The 18156-nt window shown below is 45.0% G+C and overlaps 1 protein-coding gene across 1 annotated transcript; it reads right to left on the bottom strand.

Annotated features, from left to right (window-relative positions):
• Positions 1-6489: 6489 nt before the first annotated feature.
• On the bottom strand, positions 6490-15617 carry LOC109895611 (ruvB-like 1). Its single transcript, XM_020489457.2, has 11 exons — positions 15216-15617; positions 14477-14563; positions 14068-14200; positions 12994-13145; positions 12698-12787; positions 9193-9342; positions 7839-7902; positions 7464-7662; positions 7232-7334; positions 7040-7131; positions 6490-6946 (listed from the first exon to the last, which is right to left on the bottom strand). The coding sequence occupies exons 1-11, from the start codon at positions 15354-15356 to the stop codon at positions 6787-6789; spliced, it is 1371 nt and encodes a 456-aa protein (XP_020345046.1). The 5' UTR covers positions 15357-15617; the 3' UTR covers positions 6490-6786.
• Between the last annotated feature and the right edge of the window lie 2539 nt (positions 15618-18156).

Raw genomic sequence — 18156 nt, forward strand, 5'->3', positions numbered from 1 at the left:
ATAAATACTGGGGGCTTAGACAGGAGGGGTCAGGAGACACTGTGGCCTTGTCCGACGATACCCCAGGACAGGGCCAAACGGGAAGGATATAGCCCCACCCACTTTGCCAAAGCACAGCCCCCACACCACCAGAGGGATATCTTCAACCACCAATTTACCACCCTGAGTCGAGGCCAAGTATAGCCCATGAAGATCTCCCCCACGGCACAACCCAAGGGGGGGGCGCCAACCCGGACAGGAAGATCACGTCAGTGACTCAATCCACTCAAGTGACACACCCCTCCTAGGGACGGCATGGAAGAGCACTAGTAAGCCAGTGACTCAGCCCCTGTAATGGAGTTAGAGGCAGAGAATCCCAGTGGATACAGTGCATTCGGGAAAGTATTCAGACCCCTTGACTTTTCCCACATTTTGTTACGTTAGCCTTATTCTAAAATGGATTCAATTGTTTTTTTCCCCCTTTAATTATTTGTTTTTTTTGTGCAAATGTATTAAAAACAAACTGATCACATTTACATGAGTATTCAGAGCCTTTACTCAGTACTTCGCTGAAGCAGCGATTACAGCCTCAAGTCTTAGGTATGATGCTATTTGGGACATTTCTCCCATTCTTCTCTGCAGATCCTCAAGCTCTGTCAGGCTGGATGGGGAGCAGCGGGGCACAGCTATTTTCAGGTCTCTCCAGAGATGTTTGATTGGGTTAAAGTCCGGGCTTTGGCTGGGCCACTCAAGGACATCAGAGACTTGTCCCGAAGACACTCCTGCGTTGTCATGGCTGTGTGCTTAGGGTCGTTGTCCCGTTGGAAGGTGAACCTTCGCCCCAGTCTGAGGTCCTGAGCTCTGATTGTACTTTCCCTTGATGGTCTCCCAGTCCCTGCCGCTGAAAAACGTCCCCACAGCATGATGCTGCCACCACCGTGCGTCACCGTTGGAATGGTGCCAGGTTTCCTCCATACATGACGCTTGGTATTCAGGCCAAAGAGTTCAATTTTGGTGTCATCAGACCAGAAAATCTTGTTTCTCATGAGTTATGATGAGTTAGGTGCCCAAACTCTAAGCAGGCTGTCATGTGCTTTTACTGAGGAGTGGCTTCCATCTGGACACTACCATAAAGGCCTGATTGGTGGAGTGCTGCAGAGATGGTTGTCCTTCTGGAAGATTCTTTCATCGCCAGAGTGGAGAGGAACTCTGACGCTCACCACCAAGGCCCTTTTGCCCCGATTGCTCAGTTTGGCCTGGCGGCCAGCTCTATGGAGAGTCTTGGTGGTTCCAAACTTCTTCCATTAAAGAATGATGGAGGCCACTGTGTTCTTCTTCAATGCTGCAGACATTTTTTGGTACCCTTCCTCAGATCTGTGCCTCGACACAATCCTGTCTCGGAGTTCTACGGGCAATTCCTTCGACCTCATGGCTTGATTTTTGCTCTGACATGCACTGTTAACTGTGGGACTTTATATAGACAGGTGTGTGTGCCTTTACATTCAATTGAATTTACCACAGGAGGACTCCAAGTTGTAGAAACATCTCAAATCAAATCAAATTGTATTTGTCACATACACATGGTTAGCAGATGTTAATGCGAGTGTAGCGAAATGCTTGTGCTTCTAGTTCCGACAATGCAGTAATAACCAACAAGTAATCTAACTAACAATTCCAAAACTACTGTCTTATACACAGTGTAAGGGGATAAAGAATATGTACATAAGGATATATGAATGAGTGATGGTACAGAGCAGCATAGGCAAGATGCAGTAGATGATATCGAGTACAGTATATACATATGAGATGAGTATGTAAACAAAGTGGCATAGTTAAAGTGGCTAGTGATACATGTATTACATAAGGATGCAGTCGATGATATAGAGTACAGTATATACGTATGCATATGAGATGAATAATGTAGGTTAAGTAACATTATATAAGGTAGCATTGTTTAAAGTGGCTAGTGATATATTTACATCATTTCCTATCAATTCCCATTATTAAAGTGGCTGGAGTTGAGTCAGTGTGTTGGCAGCAGCCACTCAATGTTAGTGGTGGCTGTTTGACAGTCTGATGTCCTTGAGATAGAAGCTGTTTTTCAGTCTCTCGGTCCCAGCTTTGATGCACCTGTACTGACCTCGCCTTCTGGATGATAGCGGGGTGAACAGGCAGTGGCTCGGGTGGTTGATGTCCTTGATGATCTTTATGGCCTTCCTGTAACATCGGGTGGTGTAGGTGTCCTGGAGGGCAGGTAGTTTGCCCCCGGTGATGCGTTGTGCAGACCTCACTACCCTCTGGAGAGCCTTACGGTTGAGGGCGGAGCAGTTGCCGTACCAGGCGGTGATACAGCCCGACAGGATGCTCTCGATTGTGCATCTGTAGAAGTTTGTGAGTGCTTTTGGTGACAAGCCGAATTTCTTCAGCCTCCTGAGGTTGAAGAGGCGCTGCTGCGCCTTCTTCACGATGCTGTCTGTGTGAGTGGACCAATTCAGTTTGTCTGTGATGTGTATGCCGAGGAACTTAAAACTTGCTACCCTCTCCACTACTGTTCCATCGATGTGGATCATCTCAACGATGATCAATGGAAACAGGTGTATCCATTGATCATCCTTGATGTTTCTCAATTTCAAGTCCTATAGTAAAGGATCTGAATACTTATGTAAATAAGGTATGTTTCCACTCCATATACAGGACAGTTGAGGATGGTCAAAGACAAGAGGGAGACACACTTTACTGTCAAACACTGTGCCCCCCTCCCCTCTCCCTGCTGCATGAACTATAGATGTTTATACAGTACATATCCACAGTCTGACATACTGTAGATCCATCACCCACTTGCACTGAAGTCAAGTAGCTCCAGTCAAATAATTATGTTGTATTGACAGAGCGTGCTTGTAAAGTTGCCCCGTCTGTGTTCAATGGAGCACATTCAGTCTGTGTTCAATGGAGCACATTCAGTCTGTGTTCAATGGAGCACATTCAGGGCGAGAGAACGCCTTCCAGGGTCGACTAATCAGGAAGTAGCAGAGGCAGCAAAGCCACTTCTTATACTCCAGCCTGGCCTACATCGAAAACCACACTGGTGTGACTGAATGTGCCTTGTTTTGGTCAAGTATTTCTTAACTTTTTTATTAAAAGCTTGAACCCTCATTCTATAAGAAGTCAGAATGTCAAGAAATGAGTTTAAGTGGGCATTAACTTGGTGTCAAGTTGAGTAGGTGTAACATAACTTTAGTCCATCCCCTCGCCCCGAACCAGGGACGCTCTGCCCACATCAACAGTCACCCTCGAGGCATCATTACCCATCGCTCCACAAAAGCGGCGGCCCTTGCAGAGCAAGGGGAACCACTACTTCAAGCTCTCAGCAAGTGACGTCACCGATTGAAATGCCACTAGCGCGCACCACCGCTAACTAGCTAGAGCCATTTCACATCGGCTACATAGGCACTACTGATTCTTTATGAATATACACTGAACAAAAATATAAATGCAACAATTTCAAAGAATATATTGAGTTACAGTTCATATAAAAAGAATCAGTCAATTGAAATAATGTCATTCGGCCCTAATCTATGGATTGTATGACTGGGAATACAGATATGCATCTGTTGGTCATAGATACCCCCATTTGCTTCATACAGTGTGACACATCTCCTTCGCATAGAGTTGATCAGGCTGTTGATTGTGGCCTATGGAATGTTGTTCTACTCCTCCTCAATGGCTGTGCGAAGCTGCTGGATATTGGCAGGACCAGGGACACGCTGTTTATCCAGAGCATCCCAAACATGATCAGTGGGTGATATGTCTGGTAAGTATGCAGGCCATAGAAGAATTGGGACATTTTCAGCTTCCAGGAATTGTGTACAAATCCTTGCGACATGGGGCCATGCATTATCATGCTGAAACTTGAGGTGACGGCGGCAGATGAATTACTTGACAATGGGCCTCAGGATCTCATCACGGTATCTCTGCATTCAAATTGCTATTGATAAAATGCAATTGTGTTTGTTGTACGTTCCTTATGCCTGCCCATACCATAACCCCACCACCACCATGGGGCCCTCACAATGTTGACATGCCATACACGCTACGCTGTCTGCCATCGAAACCAGAATTAATCTGAAGAGCACAATTCTCCAGCATGGCAGTGGCTATCTAAGGTGAGCATTTGCCCAATGAAGTCGGTTACGATGCTGAACTGCAGTCAGGTCAAGACCCTGATCAGGACGACGAGCACACAGATGAGCTTCCCTGAGACGGTTTCTGACTTGTGCAAACCCACAGTTTCATCAGCTGTATGGGTGGCTGGTCTCAGACGATCCCGCAGGTGAAGAAGCCGGATGTGGAGAAACTGGGCTGGTGTGGTTACACATGGTCTGCGATTTTGAAACCGGTCGGATGTATTGACAAATTCTCTAAAACATCATTGGTAGAGAAATGAACATTCAATTGTCTGGTAACAGCTCTGGTAGACATGGTTGCAGTCAGCATGCCAATTACACACTCCCTCAAAATTTGAGGCATCTATGGCATTACGTTGTGTGACACAACTGCTCATTTTAGTGGCCTTTTATTGTCCTGGCACAAGGTGCACCTGTGTAATGATCAGAGTTGTGGACTCAAGTCACATGAATTGAGTCTGACTCAAGTCACAAATTTTATGACTTGGAGCCTCAACTCGACTTTGACTTGAGACTTATATGTACATATTCGTATTCATTCCATTACACTTGTGTGTATAAAGTAGTTGTGAAATTATTAGATTACTTGTTAGATATTACTGCACGGTCAGAACTAGAAGCACAAGCATTTCACTACACTGCCATTAACATCTGCTAACCATGTGTATGTGACCAATACAAAACCTGGACAGATAATCAAATCAAATTGTAACGGTTTGTCACAAATTTTTTGGCAGAGGCTAGGTGGATTACGCTACACGCAGCCAGAGACAGTAGTCGCAGCGTCACCCTTGCCAAAAACCTTTAGCTAATTTGGCTATTGAAACACACAATCGGCACTCCTGATTGGACCAACAAACTCAATCAACACATAATGTACTTATAAAACTTCCATTTGGAATTTGTTGTTCAAATTAATTATTACTGTGGAGAAAACATGCCCTCTCCAAACTTCCGCCAGGGGGGGGGGTGTTTTTCCCCCTATATTTTTAAACGTTTGCTGTTGCTTTCACACGTTTAAATGCATAGACCCTATGTGGTAAATCAATATTCCATATAATATGACAATTTCTAGGGTTTCATCATTACATCAACGTACCGTTTATTCCAACAGGTAGACATTTCTGTTCCATGTCGGAACTCTGACATAACCCGGGACATATGAACAAAGGAAACCATGCATGAATGAAATAAACATAACTTCTACCTCATGAGTCTTACGAACGTCCATGTGCGCTTTGAACATCACGCCGATTTAGAGCAGGGTAACACATGGTTTTCTAAATGGAAATGTATCTGTAGGCTTATCAAACATGAAACAGAAATATATATGTAGGACTATCCAACGTTCCGTGTGTATGTGTCCTATTTCTATGTCGTTTTTGTTGCTGGAGAGCGCAACAGGGCCGGCGCCACACGCTTTAGAGTCAGAACTTAAGAGAAAATTATTGTTCTTAAGACGAAGCTACCAATGTAACAGTGGATGTGAAAAGTGCCTTTTATATTGTAGAACCCGTTTATTGGTTATAGTTGCCAATTGGGTAATTGTATGGTTCTGGGGACCCTGTGCTTATATTATGCAGGCCTACCTGTTTGACAGATTCGATTTGGTTTCTCAAGGGGAGGCTGTGCATTCTTACCCTCTACCTGTGTCGGTTCAGATAGGTCAGGTTAACCCTTATACATAGGCGATTTCTTTTGGGCTATTGCCCGTGTATATTTGGATCACCAAGACCTGTAAATAAATGTACACTGAGAATGACAACCTGCCTTGCCTTCTGCTGATTTTACACCCTTAAAACCTGCTACAAGGTTTCCATTATATAGGCTAATCAACACGTGTTGACAAAATAAAAACTTGCTCTTAGAATGCTTGACTGGAGTCGACCTGTTCTACTTGGTAACCGACTTGGACCTTGTGACTTGCTGGGGACTCATGATAGTGAGTTGGTCCCACCACTGTTAATGATCATTCTTTAATCAGCTTCTTGATATGACACACCTGTCAGGTGGATGGATTATCTTGGCAAAGCAGAAATGCTCACTAACACGGAAGTAAACAAACTTGTGCAGTTTGAGAGAAATAGGCTTTTTGTGTGTTCTGAACATTTCTGGGATCTTTTATTTCAGCTCATGAAACCAACACTTTACATGTTATTTATATTTTTGTTCAGTGTATGTACCTAGTGTTCATTTGCAAGAGGATGTTCATCATTGTACGATCTCTGTCATTCCCAGTCCTTACGGTATCAGTATCACTAGCTAGTGCAGTATAGTTAATCTAGCAGTGTCTATTCTATATGTATCTGAGAATAAGTCTGCGAGCAACAATGACAAATCCATTTTTATTAACAAGCAAATAACCTTAAATGTTTTTATCAGAACGGTACAAACCACTACAGTCTGAGGCACAGCTTGGGGGGGGGGGGGGGGGGGGGGTGTTGAACAAGAGACAGGATGTAATACAGGACAAAAGAAAGAAGAGAGGGATGAACTTTACATGGAGAACTGGGAGATTTTTAAAAGAACTGCCAGGGCAAACATGATGCTTAGCCCTGTGGTAGAAACTGCAGCTGAGGGATGTAGCGAAGGGTGGATGAACTGGAGAAGGGGTGTTAGTTCTTTATTTCATGTACTTGTGCTGCTGGTCCTGGAGGATCTTAGCGGAGGACTTGGCATCGTAGAAGAGTTCGTTGATCTCCTCCACCTGCTCCCTCTCTACTCCCTCCTTCCCCTGGACTCTGCCTAACAGACTGGCTGGGGTCAGCAGCTGCGCCGCATACCTGACAGAGGAGGGATAGGTGAGTCAATATACACACACGAGACAAGTGGAGTGTGTGCACGCATGTGCAGAGTAACAGATTGGTGAGTGTTACCTGAGGGTGGTCTTAGTTCCAATCTCTCCCAGGTGACTGAGGGCCTCCTCGCTGATGTTGATCCCCTCAGTCTGAGCTCGGATTTTAATGATCTACGGAGACCACACACACTGTCAGCAACACACCAGTGACCACACAAACATAGCATCTCTTAAACACACACTTCATATATAGGGATGCCATCACACACACCTGCTTCATCTCCTGTGGTGTGTAGAGCATGGTGCGGATGATCATGACCCTGTCCAGCAGGTCCAGAGGAATGCCATGAGGAGAGCTGATGTCCTCTGTCCCCCTGAGAAACCAACCACACAGAAGGGTCCGTGAACAGAGCAAAGTTGGCTTCCAAAACAAACAGATTATCACTGACTCATATTCAAACGGACTGAGTTGCAATCACGTGCATGCACATTAGCACACCCACCTGATGAGGCAGTTGCCCCTGTTGGAGGCGAAAACTACGATGGGTGCGATGGTGCTCTCCAGGGCTCGGTGCAGGTAGGTGAAACACTCAATGTCCAGCATGTGCACCTCGTCCACAAACAGCACCCCGGGGACCAGCTCAGCCACACCCTGGTCAATGTAACGGTTTACCACCTTGTTGATCTCAGCTCGCAGCTTGTCTAGGGGTCAAGCAAGGGAGCCAAGCAAAAGGTAAGGAGAGAGCAGAAAGAATGGGTTTCTTTTGAGTGATGTTTATTGTGGGGGAGGTTGGGGTTTTGAAAGTACAAGCTGCTATTTCAACAAGGATATGGGAAGTGGGTTTTAAAGAAGTTAGACTCAGTTGTTCAGGTCTTACCTGTGATCTCGGTCTTCTTTGGCTTCATCAGTTGTCCCATCATAGACAGGATATCTTGACCTCCCTGAGAGGAGAGCAATCACACTTTATTCCATAAGAGTGGGGTCATACCAACGATCATTTAGATTTCCATTAGGCGCAGAAATAGACACTAGGTGGTTAACTACCAAAGATCAAGTGTGTTTTTTTGTTGTTGCACATAAATTGTTTTCAGAGCAACAGTTATTTTCCTGAAGTGTATATCTGCAGTGCAGTCTTATTCACTAACCAGGCTCTAGGGGAGACTGTGTCTGTGTGTACCTGTGGTCTAGGAGAGACTGTGTCTGTGTGTACCTGTGGTCTAGGAGAGACTGTGTCTGTGTGTACCTGTGGTCTAGGAGAGACTGTGTCTGTGTGTACCTGTGGTCTAGGAGAGACTGTGTCTGTGTGTACCTGTGGTCTAGGAGAGACTGTGTCTGTGTGTACCTGTGGTCTAGGAGAGACTGTGTCTGTGTGTACCTGTGGTCTAGGAGAGACTGTGTGTGTGTACCTGTGGTCTAGGAGAGACTGTGTGTGTGTACCTGTGGTCTAGGAGAGACTGTGTGTGTGTGTGTACCTGTGGTCTAGGAGAGACTGTGTGTGTGTACCTGTGGTCTAGGAGAGACTGTGTGTGTGTGTACCTGTGGTCTAGGAGAGACTGTGTCTGTGTGTACCTGTGGTCTAGGAGAGACTGTGTCTGTGTGTACCTGTGGTCTAGGAGAGACTGTGTCTGTGTGTACCTGTGGTCTAGGAGAGACTGTGTCTGTGTGTACCTGTGGTCTAGGAGAGACTGTGTCTGTGTGTACCTGTGGTCTAGGAGAGACTGTGTCTGTGTGTACCTGTGGTCTAGGAGAGACTGTGTGTGTGTACCTGTGGTCTAGGAGAGACTGTGTGTGTGTACCTGTGGTCTAGGAGAGACTGTGTGTGTGTGTACCTGTGGTCTAGGAGAGACTGTGTGTGTGTGTGTACCTGTGGTCTAGGAGAGACTGTGTGTGTGTGTACCTGTGGTCTAGGAGAGACGGTGTGTGTGTGTACCTGTGGTCTAGGAGAGACTGTGTGTGTGTGTGTACCTGTGGTCTAGGAGAGACTGTGTGTGTGTGTGTACCTGTGGTCTAGGAGAGACTGTGTGTGTGTGTGTGTACCTGTGGTCTAGGAGAGACTGTGTGTGTGTGTACCTGTGGTCTAGGAGAGACTGTGTGTGTGTGTACCTGTGGTCTAGGAGAGACTGTGTGTGTGTACCTGTGGTCTAGGAGAGACTGTCTGTGTGTACCTGTGGTCTAGGAGAGACTGTGTCTGTGTGTACCTGTGGTCTAGGAGAGACTGTGTCTGTGTGTACCTGTGGTCTAGCGTTGGCAATATCCAGGTCGTGTAGCGTGACGTCTTGGATTATCTCTTTCTTCTTGTGGACGTCCCCCTTGGGCAGCGGCACGTACTCCTCAGCCTCCAGGTCAAACTCTGTGGCAAATGTGTCACACCGACCTTGTCTCTGCGCACAAGCCACACACAGATGGAATGGTTAAACACAGAACACAAGCATACTCAGCAAAAATATAAACGCAACATGTAAAGTCTTGGTCCCATGCTTCATGAGCTGAAATAAAAGATCCCAGAAATGTTTAATACGCACAAAAAGATGATTGCTCTCAAATTTTGTGCACAAATGTTTACATCCCTATTAGTGAGCATTTCTCCTTTGCAAAAATAATCTGTTTAATGCTGATTAAAAAGCATTATCATTACACAGGTGCACCTTGTGCTGGAGACAATAAATGGGAACTCATATTTTGTCACAACACAATGCCATAGATGTCAAGTTTTAAGGAAGCGTGCAATTGGCATGCTGACTGCAGGAATGTCCACGAGCGTTTGCCAGATAATTTAATGTTAATTTCTCTACTATAGACCACCTATGTCCTTTTAGAGAATTTGGCAGTACGCCCAACCGGTCTCAACCACAGACCACGTGTAACCACGCCAACCCAGGAACTCCACATCTGGCTTCTTCACCTGCAGGATCATCGGAGACCAGCCACCTGATGAAACTGTGGGTTTTCACAACCAAAGAATTTCTGCAGAAACCATCTCAGGGAAGCGCATCTGTGTGCTTGTCGTCCTCACCATGGTCTTGACCTGACTGCAGTTTGGCATCGTGACCGACTTCAGTGGGCAAATACTCACTTTCCATGGCCACTAGCACGCTGGAGAAGTGTGCTCTTCACGGATGAATCCCAGTTTCAACTGTACCGGGCAGATGGCAGACAGCGTGTATGGCGTCGTGTGGGCGAGTGGTTTGCTTATGTCAACGTTGTGAACAGAGCGCCCCATGATGGGGGTGGGGTTATGGGAAAGCATAAGTTAGACAATTGCATTTTAACGATAGCAATTTGAATGCAGAGAGATAACGTGACGAGATCCTGAGGCCCATTGTCATGCTATTAAGCTGCTGCTATCACCTCATGTTTCAGCATGATAATGCATGGCCATGTTGCAAGGATCTGTACACAATTCCTGGAAACTGAAAATGTCCCAGTTCTTCAATGGCCTGCATACTCACCAGACATGTCACCCATTGATCATGTTTGAAATGCTCTGGATCGACGTGTACAACAGAGTGTTCCAGTTCCCATCAATATCTAGCAACTTTGCACAGCCATTGAAGAGGTGTGGGACAACATACCACAAGCTACACTAGTTCATTCAGCAGACAAGATTTGCTTCGAATTCCATGCCATTATTTTGTATTATTTTATTGCATGAAGAATACAATCGAACATAGGTTAATAAAATAGAAAGGATATTTTCTCCAAACAATTTCAAAAGGAAGTGTGGACATGTGGCTATTCTGTGTTGAGCAGTTAACAAAGAACTGGTCCTCCTACATGCTTCATTTAGAGTTATTTATTTAACTTTAGTTGTAATACAAACGTTGGGCTATATGTTTTGATGTTTAATACATTCTAAGACTGCATGATGGGACTGATGATTTGAGAAAAGTCAAAAGCTGCACATACTTCAGTCTCTCATTCACAATTTGACAAGCACTTGATAATATTCTCACCAAGCCTTGAATTTCCCAGCGGCCCACCTTGTGTGGCCATAATGCCTCCTAAAAAATCCATGTAATTTGCTGACAAAGTGGCCGTTGTGCCCTTGGGCTGAATATAATAGGCTAATTATACTTCCCTTCTCCCGGCTGCCGTGCTCCAAAGCACCCTTCACTCACATGGCTCTCTCAGATGTAGCCAATGCCAGTCACATGATCGGATCCTTCTCACAGGCATTTCAGCTAAGTAGGCTACAAGTGAACGAAGACCGACACGTCGGTGATGCAAGTGCGCGAGTCCCTCTTATGGAATTCCCAGGCACATATTGATGTTAGAACTGTCCACATTTAGCCTACTTTTCAGCAGCCATCAAGCTGAGTAGGCCTAACGAACAGCAAAAGCATTAGCCTATGTCAATCTAATATCCCCCATAGTACAAACGTTGACCTATTCTAATGGTCAACTCGTCCTTCTCTGCAAGGAATAAATATTAGAAACATACTCTGGGACAGCAGGGGTGAGATGCGATAGAGACCAAATTAATACCACCACTTGCATAAAAAAATGTTTAAAAGCATTGAGGCCGATCGTTTAGGTTAAAATGTTGCTAAACTATTAGGCAATTTTTTCCCCACATTATAAGAACAACAATGCGCACACGGCAGTGGGCTATTAGCGCGAATGTTCCAAAATGCAAGAAATTAGCGGGAAAACATCGTTCTCGAAAGTGACGGCAAATGCGATTTATGCATGCAATGCTTTATTTTAAAGGTACATTTTTAATGGTGAACATTATCTTCCCCAAACGTGAAAATACATTTGCATTGATGGGAGAGTGATTAGAGGGACAATAACAGCAACAGAGCTTGAAAAAGCCTAATTACTGTGACTAAACGGTCACGTGGAATTTGACTGCGTTCATGACTCGTGACCGCCGGTGTGACAGTAATACGGGACCAGCCATAGTCACACCAGATACTCACTGATTTTATGATCCACGCCCCCCTATTTAAAAATAATAATAATAATAATGTTTCTGTATTCCCAGTCATGCGAAATCCATAGATTAGGGCCTAATGAATGTATTTAAATTGACTGATTTCCTTATATGACCTGAACTAAATCTTAGAAAATGTTGCTTTTATATTTTTGTTCAGTGTACTAACTCAATCCCATCAGAGGAGGTCTGGTGGCTGAAACTATGCCCATCACTTCATAGGGGAATAAGATGAAGGGAGGAGGTGGAAAGCAGGGGTATGACTGGACTCAATGCCACCTCGAGGAGGGCATGAAAGAGGCAGGGGGATGAAAGAGTAAGATTCAGGGAGGGTCCTGCAAGGGCTGTCAACAGCAACAAATGTAAGGACCACCCCTCCCCACCTGCAACCTCAGCCCACCTGCACCAATTAAAGAGGCCGTCAACACACGTGTCAACACAGGCCACGAGGCCCGTCCACCAGAACAGAGGGAGAGATGGAGAGATAGGGGGAATAAAACCCAGTGCCGATGAAGAGCTGGAAGAACTCCAGTGTACAGTAGAGAGATGAAACAGAGCCGGAGGACTGACGGAGATAAAACAAAGCCGGCATGGAGGACTGGGGCATAAGGGCATAGCGTTTAGTGTAGTTTGTAAGAATATTCTTAGTTTGTGTACTTGCTTGTTAGTTTTTGTAGTATGTCAATTACTTTGACTTTGAATTGTTTGAGCCACTGTAAATGTGTAATTTGTGTATGGGAGCCTTTTCAAGGTGAGTGTTTGTATAAAAGTGTATTAAATAGGTGGAAGTGTATTGATACCTTGACGGCTCCACTGTTTGATTCAATATAGATGACGTCTCCCGCCTCCACACGCTCCTTCTGCAGGCTCTCATAAATACTGGGATCCAGCTACACACAAACAGAGACAGTAAGATAAGAATGAGTGTTTTTACAGAGCGCTTCGTGCCCATTCATGAGTAGAATGAAGTTGTCGCTAGACACTGAGCTAGGGCCAGTTGTGTCCCCCACCCTCCCTAACTGTTATAGCTGATCCTAGATCTGTGCCTAAGGCCAACTTCTACATGGATTGGTCTAGCCTCCGACAGGTGCCTGACCTTGAGCTGCTTGGTGCCCTTGCCTGTCTTCAGTCCGATGATGACATGGCTGATTGTCTTCCCGTAACCACCCATGGGGTTCTCCGTCTCACAGGGGGTCAGCTCTGTGACCTCCCCCTCATACACCTCCTTGGTTTCCTTGATACGCAGCCCTGGAGGATGAAGAACAGGGTCACACATACTGAATGAAGACTCTGTAAAGCCTTTATTCTCTTGAGCCAATAATACCATCCTTTATTCTACCTGGCAGATCATTTATTGGAGAATGTGAGAAGAGAGTGATTGTGTGTACAGTGCATGGTCCTCTTTCTGTGTAATGTGATCACACTGTAGCCCTTGTTCCTTCTGCATACAGCCTCTCGGTGTGTGAGTGGTGCACAGGTGACTGGGCTATTGTTGTGTGTGTGTGTGTGTGGGGGGGGGGGGGGCACGCCTCTGAGGGAGAGGCTGTTTTTCAGAGTGCTCAGAATGTACCCTGCCCTTTCCCTCCATCGTAACACTCGTGTTCTATCCTAGGTAGGGGTGAGGGTGTTGACCACCACCTCTCAACCCAAGCTCCATTCCCTTCTCTGTGACAGTGAATAATAATAATTTGGCGTGGTGCTTATATTTGTCCTGCTACACACAAGTATGTAATGGAAATTTGTTTTTTTGCATATTCCAACTCTCCCCGAGACACCTGCAGGGAGTGGGCCATGGCCACCAAGTTAAGTGCTTTGCTCAAGGGCACAGTAATACATTTTTCACCTTGTCGGCTCCGGTATTCGAACCAGTCACTTCTTGGTTACTGGCCCAACGCTCTAACCTCGAGGCTACCTGCCATAATGTTAACACTCGAACAAACCCCTTCCCCCAATGCCCCTTTCAAGCATTTCCCCCAGTGTCAACAGCCACACTGATCCCCTACCCTAGTCAGCCTAGTAGGAGGGGCGTGGAAGAGAACCCCTGACTATTCTGATGGTGGTGTAGCTGGTGAATGAAGGGTGGAGCGTTATCTGGTCTCCAATTGACCCAGGTATGTGTGTGTGTATGTAATTCATTCCCAGTGGCCCGTGTTTGTGTGTGGCCCCTCACCTATTGCCCTCCTGAAGTTCTCCATCAGCACCTCTGTTTTCTTGATCTCTGAAGAGTAGACCTCACTACCCACCATGGGGCAAAATGGCACCTTGTTGCCCAGTTCCTGTGCCATAGCCAAAGCCAGGGCAGTCTGCAAGGGGGAGAAGTAGGGTTGGTTAAAGTCTCAAGTCTCGTATTTCTATTAATGTGGAGGTCAAAGGTATAATCATCAGTCCAAAAGTATGTTTTGCAACAAAAAACAAGTTTCTATTGGACACATTCAGGTAGGTCCCTCCCCATTTTGTTCACTTCCATTTGGTTCTAGTTGGTTCCTAGTGAATACACCCCTGTAGACACAGTAAGCATATTAGACATTTCACAATTACTTTCAGGTGTCATTGAAGTACTGCAGTAACATTTGATCTACCTTTCCTGTACCGGGAGGTCCAGCCAGTAAAACTGCCCTTCCTGACATCTTCTTTGAGCGGATCAGTTCCACAATAATACCACAAGCCTGTTGACAGAAAAAAACATAACATAAAATATTGAAAGACATAAAATAAATAACATTCCAAAGGACAATGGCCTGCAAAGCCACGTGATATGAAACTGGAAACACTCATCTCCCTCACTAGCTTTAAGCACCAACTGTCAGAGCAGCTCACAGATTACTGCACCTGTACATAGCCCACCTATAATTTAGCCCAAACAACTACCTCTTTCCCAACTGTATTTATTTTGCTCCTTTGCACCCCATTATTTTTATTTCTACTTTGCACATTCTTCCATTGCAAAACTACCATTCCAGTGTTTTACTTGCTATATTGTATTTACTTTGCCACCATGGCCTTTTTTGCCTTTACCCCCCTTCTCACCTCATTTGCTCACATTGTATATAGACTTGTTTATACTGTATTATTGACTGTATGTTTGTTTTACTCCATGTGTAACTCTGTGTCGTTGTATCTGTCGAACTGCTTTGCTTTATCTTGGCCAGGTCGCAATTGTAAATGAGAACTTGTTCTCAACTTGCCTACCTGGTTAAATAAAGGTGAAATTAAATTTTAAAAAATGTATATATATATATCACATACCGTGGCTAAATAACTAAAAGTAGCCAACTTCAAGACTTACGTTCACGTAACTAGCTAGCTAGGCTAACTTACCTCTCTTGCAGCCTCCTGCCCCACAAGACCTGACGCATTTTGCTTTGCATTCCCGGCCTCGTCTAGCCCGAGTCCTTTCACATGGCTGTGAGAGGCGACGCGCTGCGTTTTCGTGGTGCTTTTCACTTCTTCGATCTTCATGGCTGTGTTATGTTTATTAAAGTCTTATAAGTAACCAATAACATCTAACAATAATGCCCCCTTGCTCGTTATTTCTTCAATGTTTGAATCTGTTATAATCGGCGCGTTAACTCTAAACACACATAGAACCGGTCTGTTTCCATGTGGGTTACCAAGGAAGTACAACCGTAAAGTTATCTGTTCTGGGGGTACACTATTGGACAATTATGCTTTTCTGTTATAAACCGATTGGATAGAAACACTGTCACTCTCACTCATAAGAAAACACCACGCCTTTCTTTGGCTTTTATTTCCGCTTGTGTTTACGTCACTTTGACGTTACGGAAAATGGTACAGACTTTGAGATTGGTTCCATCCGATGTGCATTCCATCGCCTATAATGTCTTATCGAAGTTCTAGACGGATATTTCTTCACATCTCACATTTATTTTGTAGCTATGCTTGCGAGAGGGACTAAAACGTTACTCCAACCGGCATATTTTCCAGATGACTGTTTTTATTGATACACAGTTGACAGGAAAGTTTTGTGTAATTCGACAGCTAACGTTAGTGTTTAGCTAAAGTAAACTATATTTAATAAAAAATATGAATGAATTGTAAGATTAAGAGTTTAATGAATGACTTAGTTTAACGTAAAATTAGTAAATTGTGTTACGTGTAATTACGGAAAGTAAACTAGAGTTCAAAGTCCAGCCACGCTACGTGCTGAGACTGGTTGCGACAGGAACATATAGCTAGTTAGCCAAAACTACCAGTCATGGCAGACTCGAGCAACAACCACCCGAAGACCCTCAATTTTAACGTGGGGGAACTTGGGCATGTCGGCAGCGGGAAGACGCTGCAGCACAGCGTCCACGGCTGCCCCCCTGCTGCTTTAACAGCCTCCACGTATCTGGGAAGGCTTTCCACTAGTTGTTGGAACATTGCTGCGGGGACTTGCTTCCATTCAGCCACAAAGAGCATTCGTGAGGTCGGGCACTGATGTTGGGCGATTAGGCCTGGCTCGCAGTTGGCGTTCCAATTCATCCCAAAGGTGTCAGATGTGGTTGAGGTCAGGGCTCTGTTTTGGCCAGTCAAGTTCTTCCACACCGATTTTGACAAACAATTTCTGCACAAGGGTATTGTCAGGCTGAAACAGGAAAGGGCCTTCCCCAAACATTTGCCACAAAGTTGGAAGCACAGACTTGTCTAGAATGTCATTGTATGCTGAAGTGTTAAGATTTCCCTTCACTGGAACTAAGGGGCCTAGCCCCGAACCATTAAATAAAGTGACACTATGACTTCTTACGTTGAAAGTCACTGAGCTTTTCAGTAAGGCCATACTGCTAAAAATGTTTGTCTATGGAGATTGCATGGTTGTGTGCTCGATCTTATACACCTGTCAGCAATGGGTGTGGCTGAAATAGCCGAATCCACTATTTTGAAGGGGAGTCCACGTACTTCTATTTATATATAAACATGAAGAATAAATACACAATTAGTAACGATAACTTGCTATATACACGGGGTACCGGTACCGAGTCAATATGCAGGGGTACGAGGTAATTGAGGTGGATACAGTGCATTCGGAAAGTATTCAGACCCCTTGACTTATTCCACATTTTCGTTACGTTATTTCGTAACATTTTCGTTATTTTCGTTACAACTTTGTTCTAAAATTGATTAAATAGTTTTTTCTTCATCAATCTACAAACAATACCCCATAATGACCAAGTGAAAACGTTTTTATCTTTTGCAAATTTAAAAAATAGAAATACCTTATTTACTTAAGTATTCAGACCCTTTGCTATGAGACTCAAAATTGAGCTCAGATGAATCCTTTTTCCCTTGATCATTCTGTGGTAAATTCAAGTGATTAGACATGATTTGGATAGGCACACACCTGTCTATATAAGGTCCCACAGTTGACGGTGCATGTCAGAGCAAAAACCAAGCCATGGGGTCGAAGGAATTGTCCGTAGAGCTCCGGAACAGGATTGTGTCGAGGCACAGATCTAGCGAAGGGTACAAAAAAAAAATTCTGCAGCATTGAAGGTCCCCAAGAACACAGTGGCCTCCATCATTCTAAAATGGAAGAAGTTTGGAACCACCAAGACTCTTCCTAGAGCTGGCCTCCCAGCCAAACTGAGCAATCGGGGGGGAAAGGGCCTTGGTCAGGGAGGTGAACAAGAACCCAATCATCACTCTGACAGAGCTCCAGAGTTCCTCTGTGGGGATGGGAGAACCTTCCAGAAGGTCAACCATCTCTGCAGCACTTCACTAATCAGGCCTTTATGGTAGATTGGCCAGACGGAAGCCACTCCTCAGTAAAAGGCACATGACAGCCCGCTTGGAGTTTAAAAAAGGTACATAAAGGACTCTCAGACCATGTGAAACAAGATTCTCTGGTCTGATGCAACCAAGATTGAACTCTTTGGCCTGAATGCCAAGCGTCACGTCTGGAGGAAACATTGTACCATCCCTATGGTGAAGCTTGGTGGTGGCAGCATCATGCTGTGGGGATGTTTTCTGGCTGCAGGGACTGGGAGACTCGTCAGGATCGAGGGAAGATGAACGGAGCAAAGGACAGAGAAATCCTTGTTGAAAACCTATCCCAGAGCGCTCAGGACCACAGACTGGGGTGAAGGTTCACCTTCCAACAGGACAACGATCCTAAGCACACAGCCAAGACAATGTAGGAGTGGCTTTGGGACAAGTCTCTGAATGTGCTTGAGTGGCCCAGCCAGAGCCTGGACTTGAACCCAATCAATCATCTCTGGAGATGAAAATAGCTGTGCAGCGACGCTCCCTATCCAACCTG

This window comes from Oncorhynchus kisutch, linkage group LG1 (genome assembly GCF_002021735.2).
Source record: "Oncorhynchus kisutch isolate 150728-3 linkage group LG1, Okis_V2, whole genome shotgun sequence".
Taxonomy (NCBI): domain Eukaryota; kingdom Metazoa; phylum Chordata; class Actinopteri; order Salmoniformes; family Salmonidae; genus Oncorhynchus; species Oncorhynchus kisutch.

Bases quoted from the DNA above. Each gene is read 5' to 3' on its own strand.
- LOC109895611 (XM_020489457.2), bottom strand. From the start codon at position 15,356: ATGAAGATCGAAGAAGTGAAAAGCACCACGAAAACGCAGCGCGTCGCC. The intron at 7,903-9,192 runs GTACACACAGAC...CTCTCCTCTCAG, and splicing joins TTGCCAACGCTAGACCACAG to GGAGGTCAAGATATCCTGTC. The intron at 7,335-7,463 runs GTGGGTGTGCTA...TTGGTTTCTCAG, and splicing joins AGGGGCAACTGCCTCATCAG to GGGGACAGAGGACATCAGCT.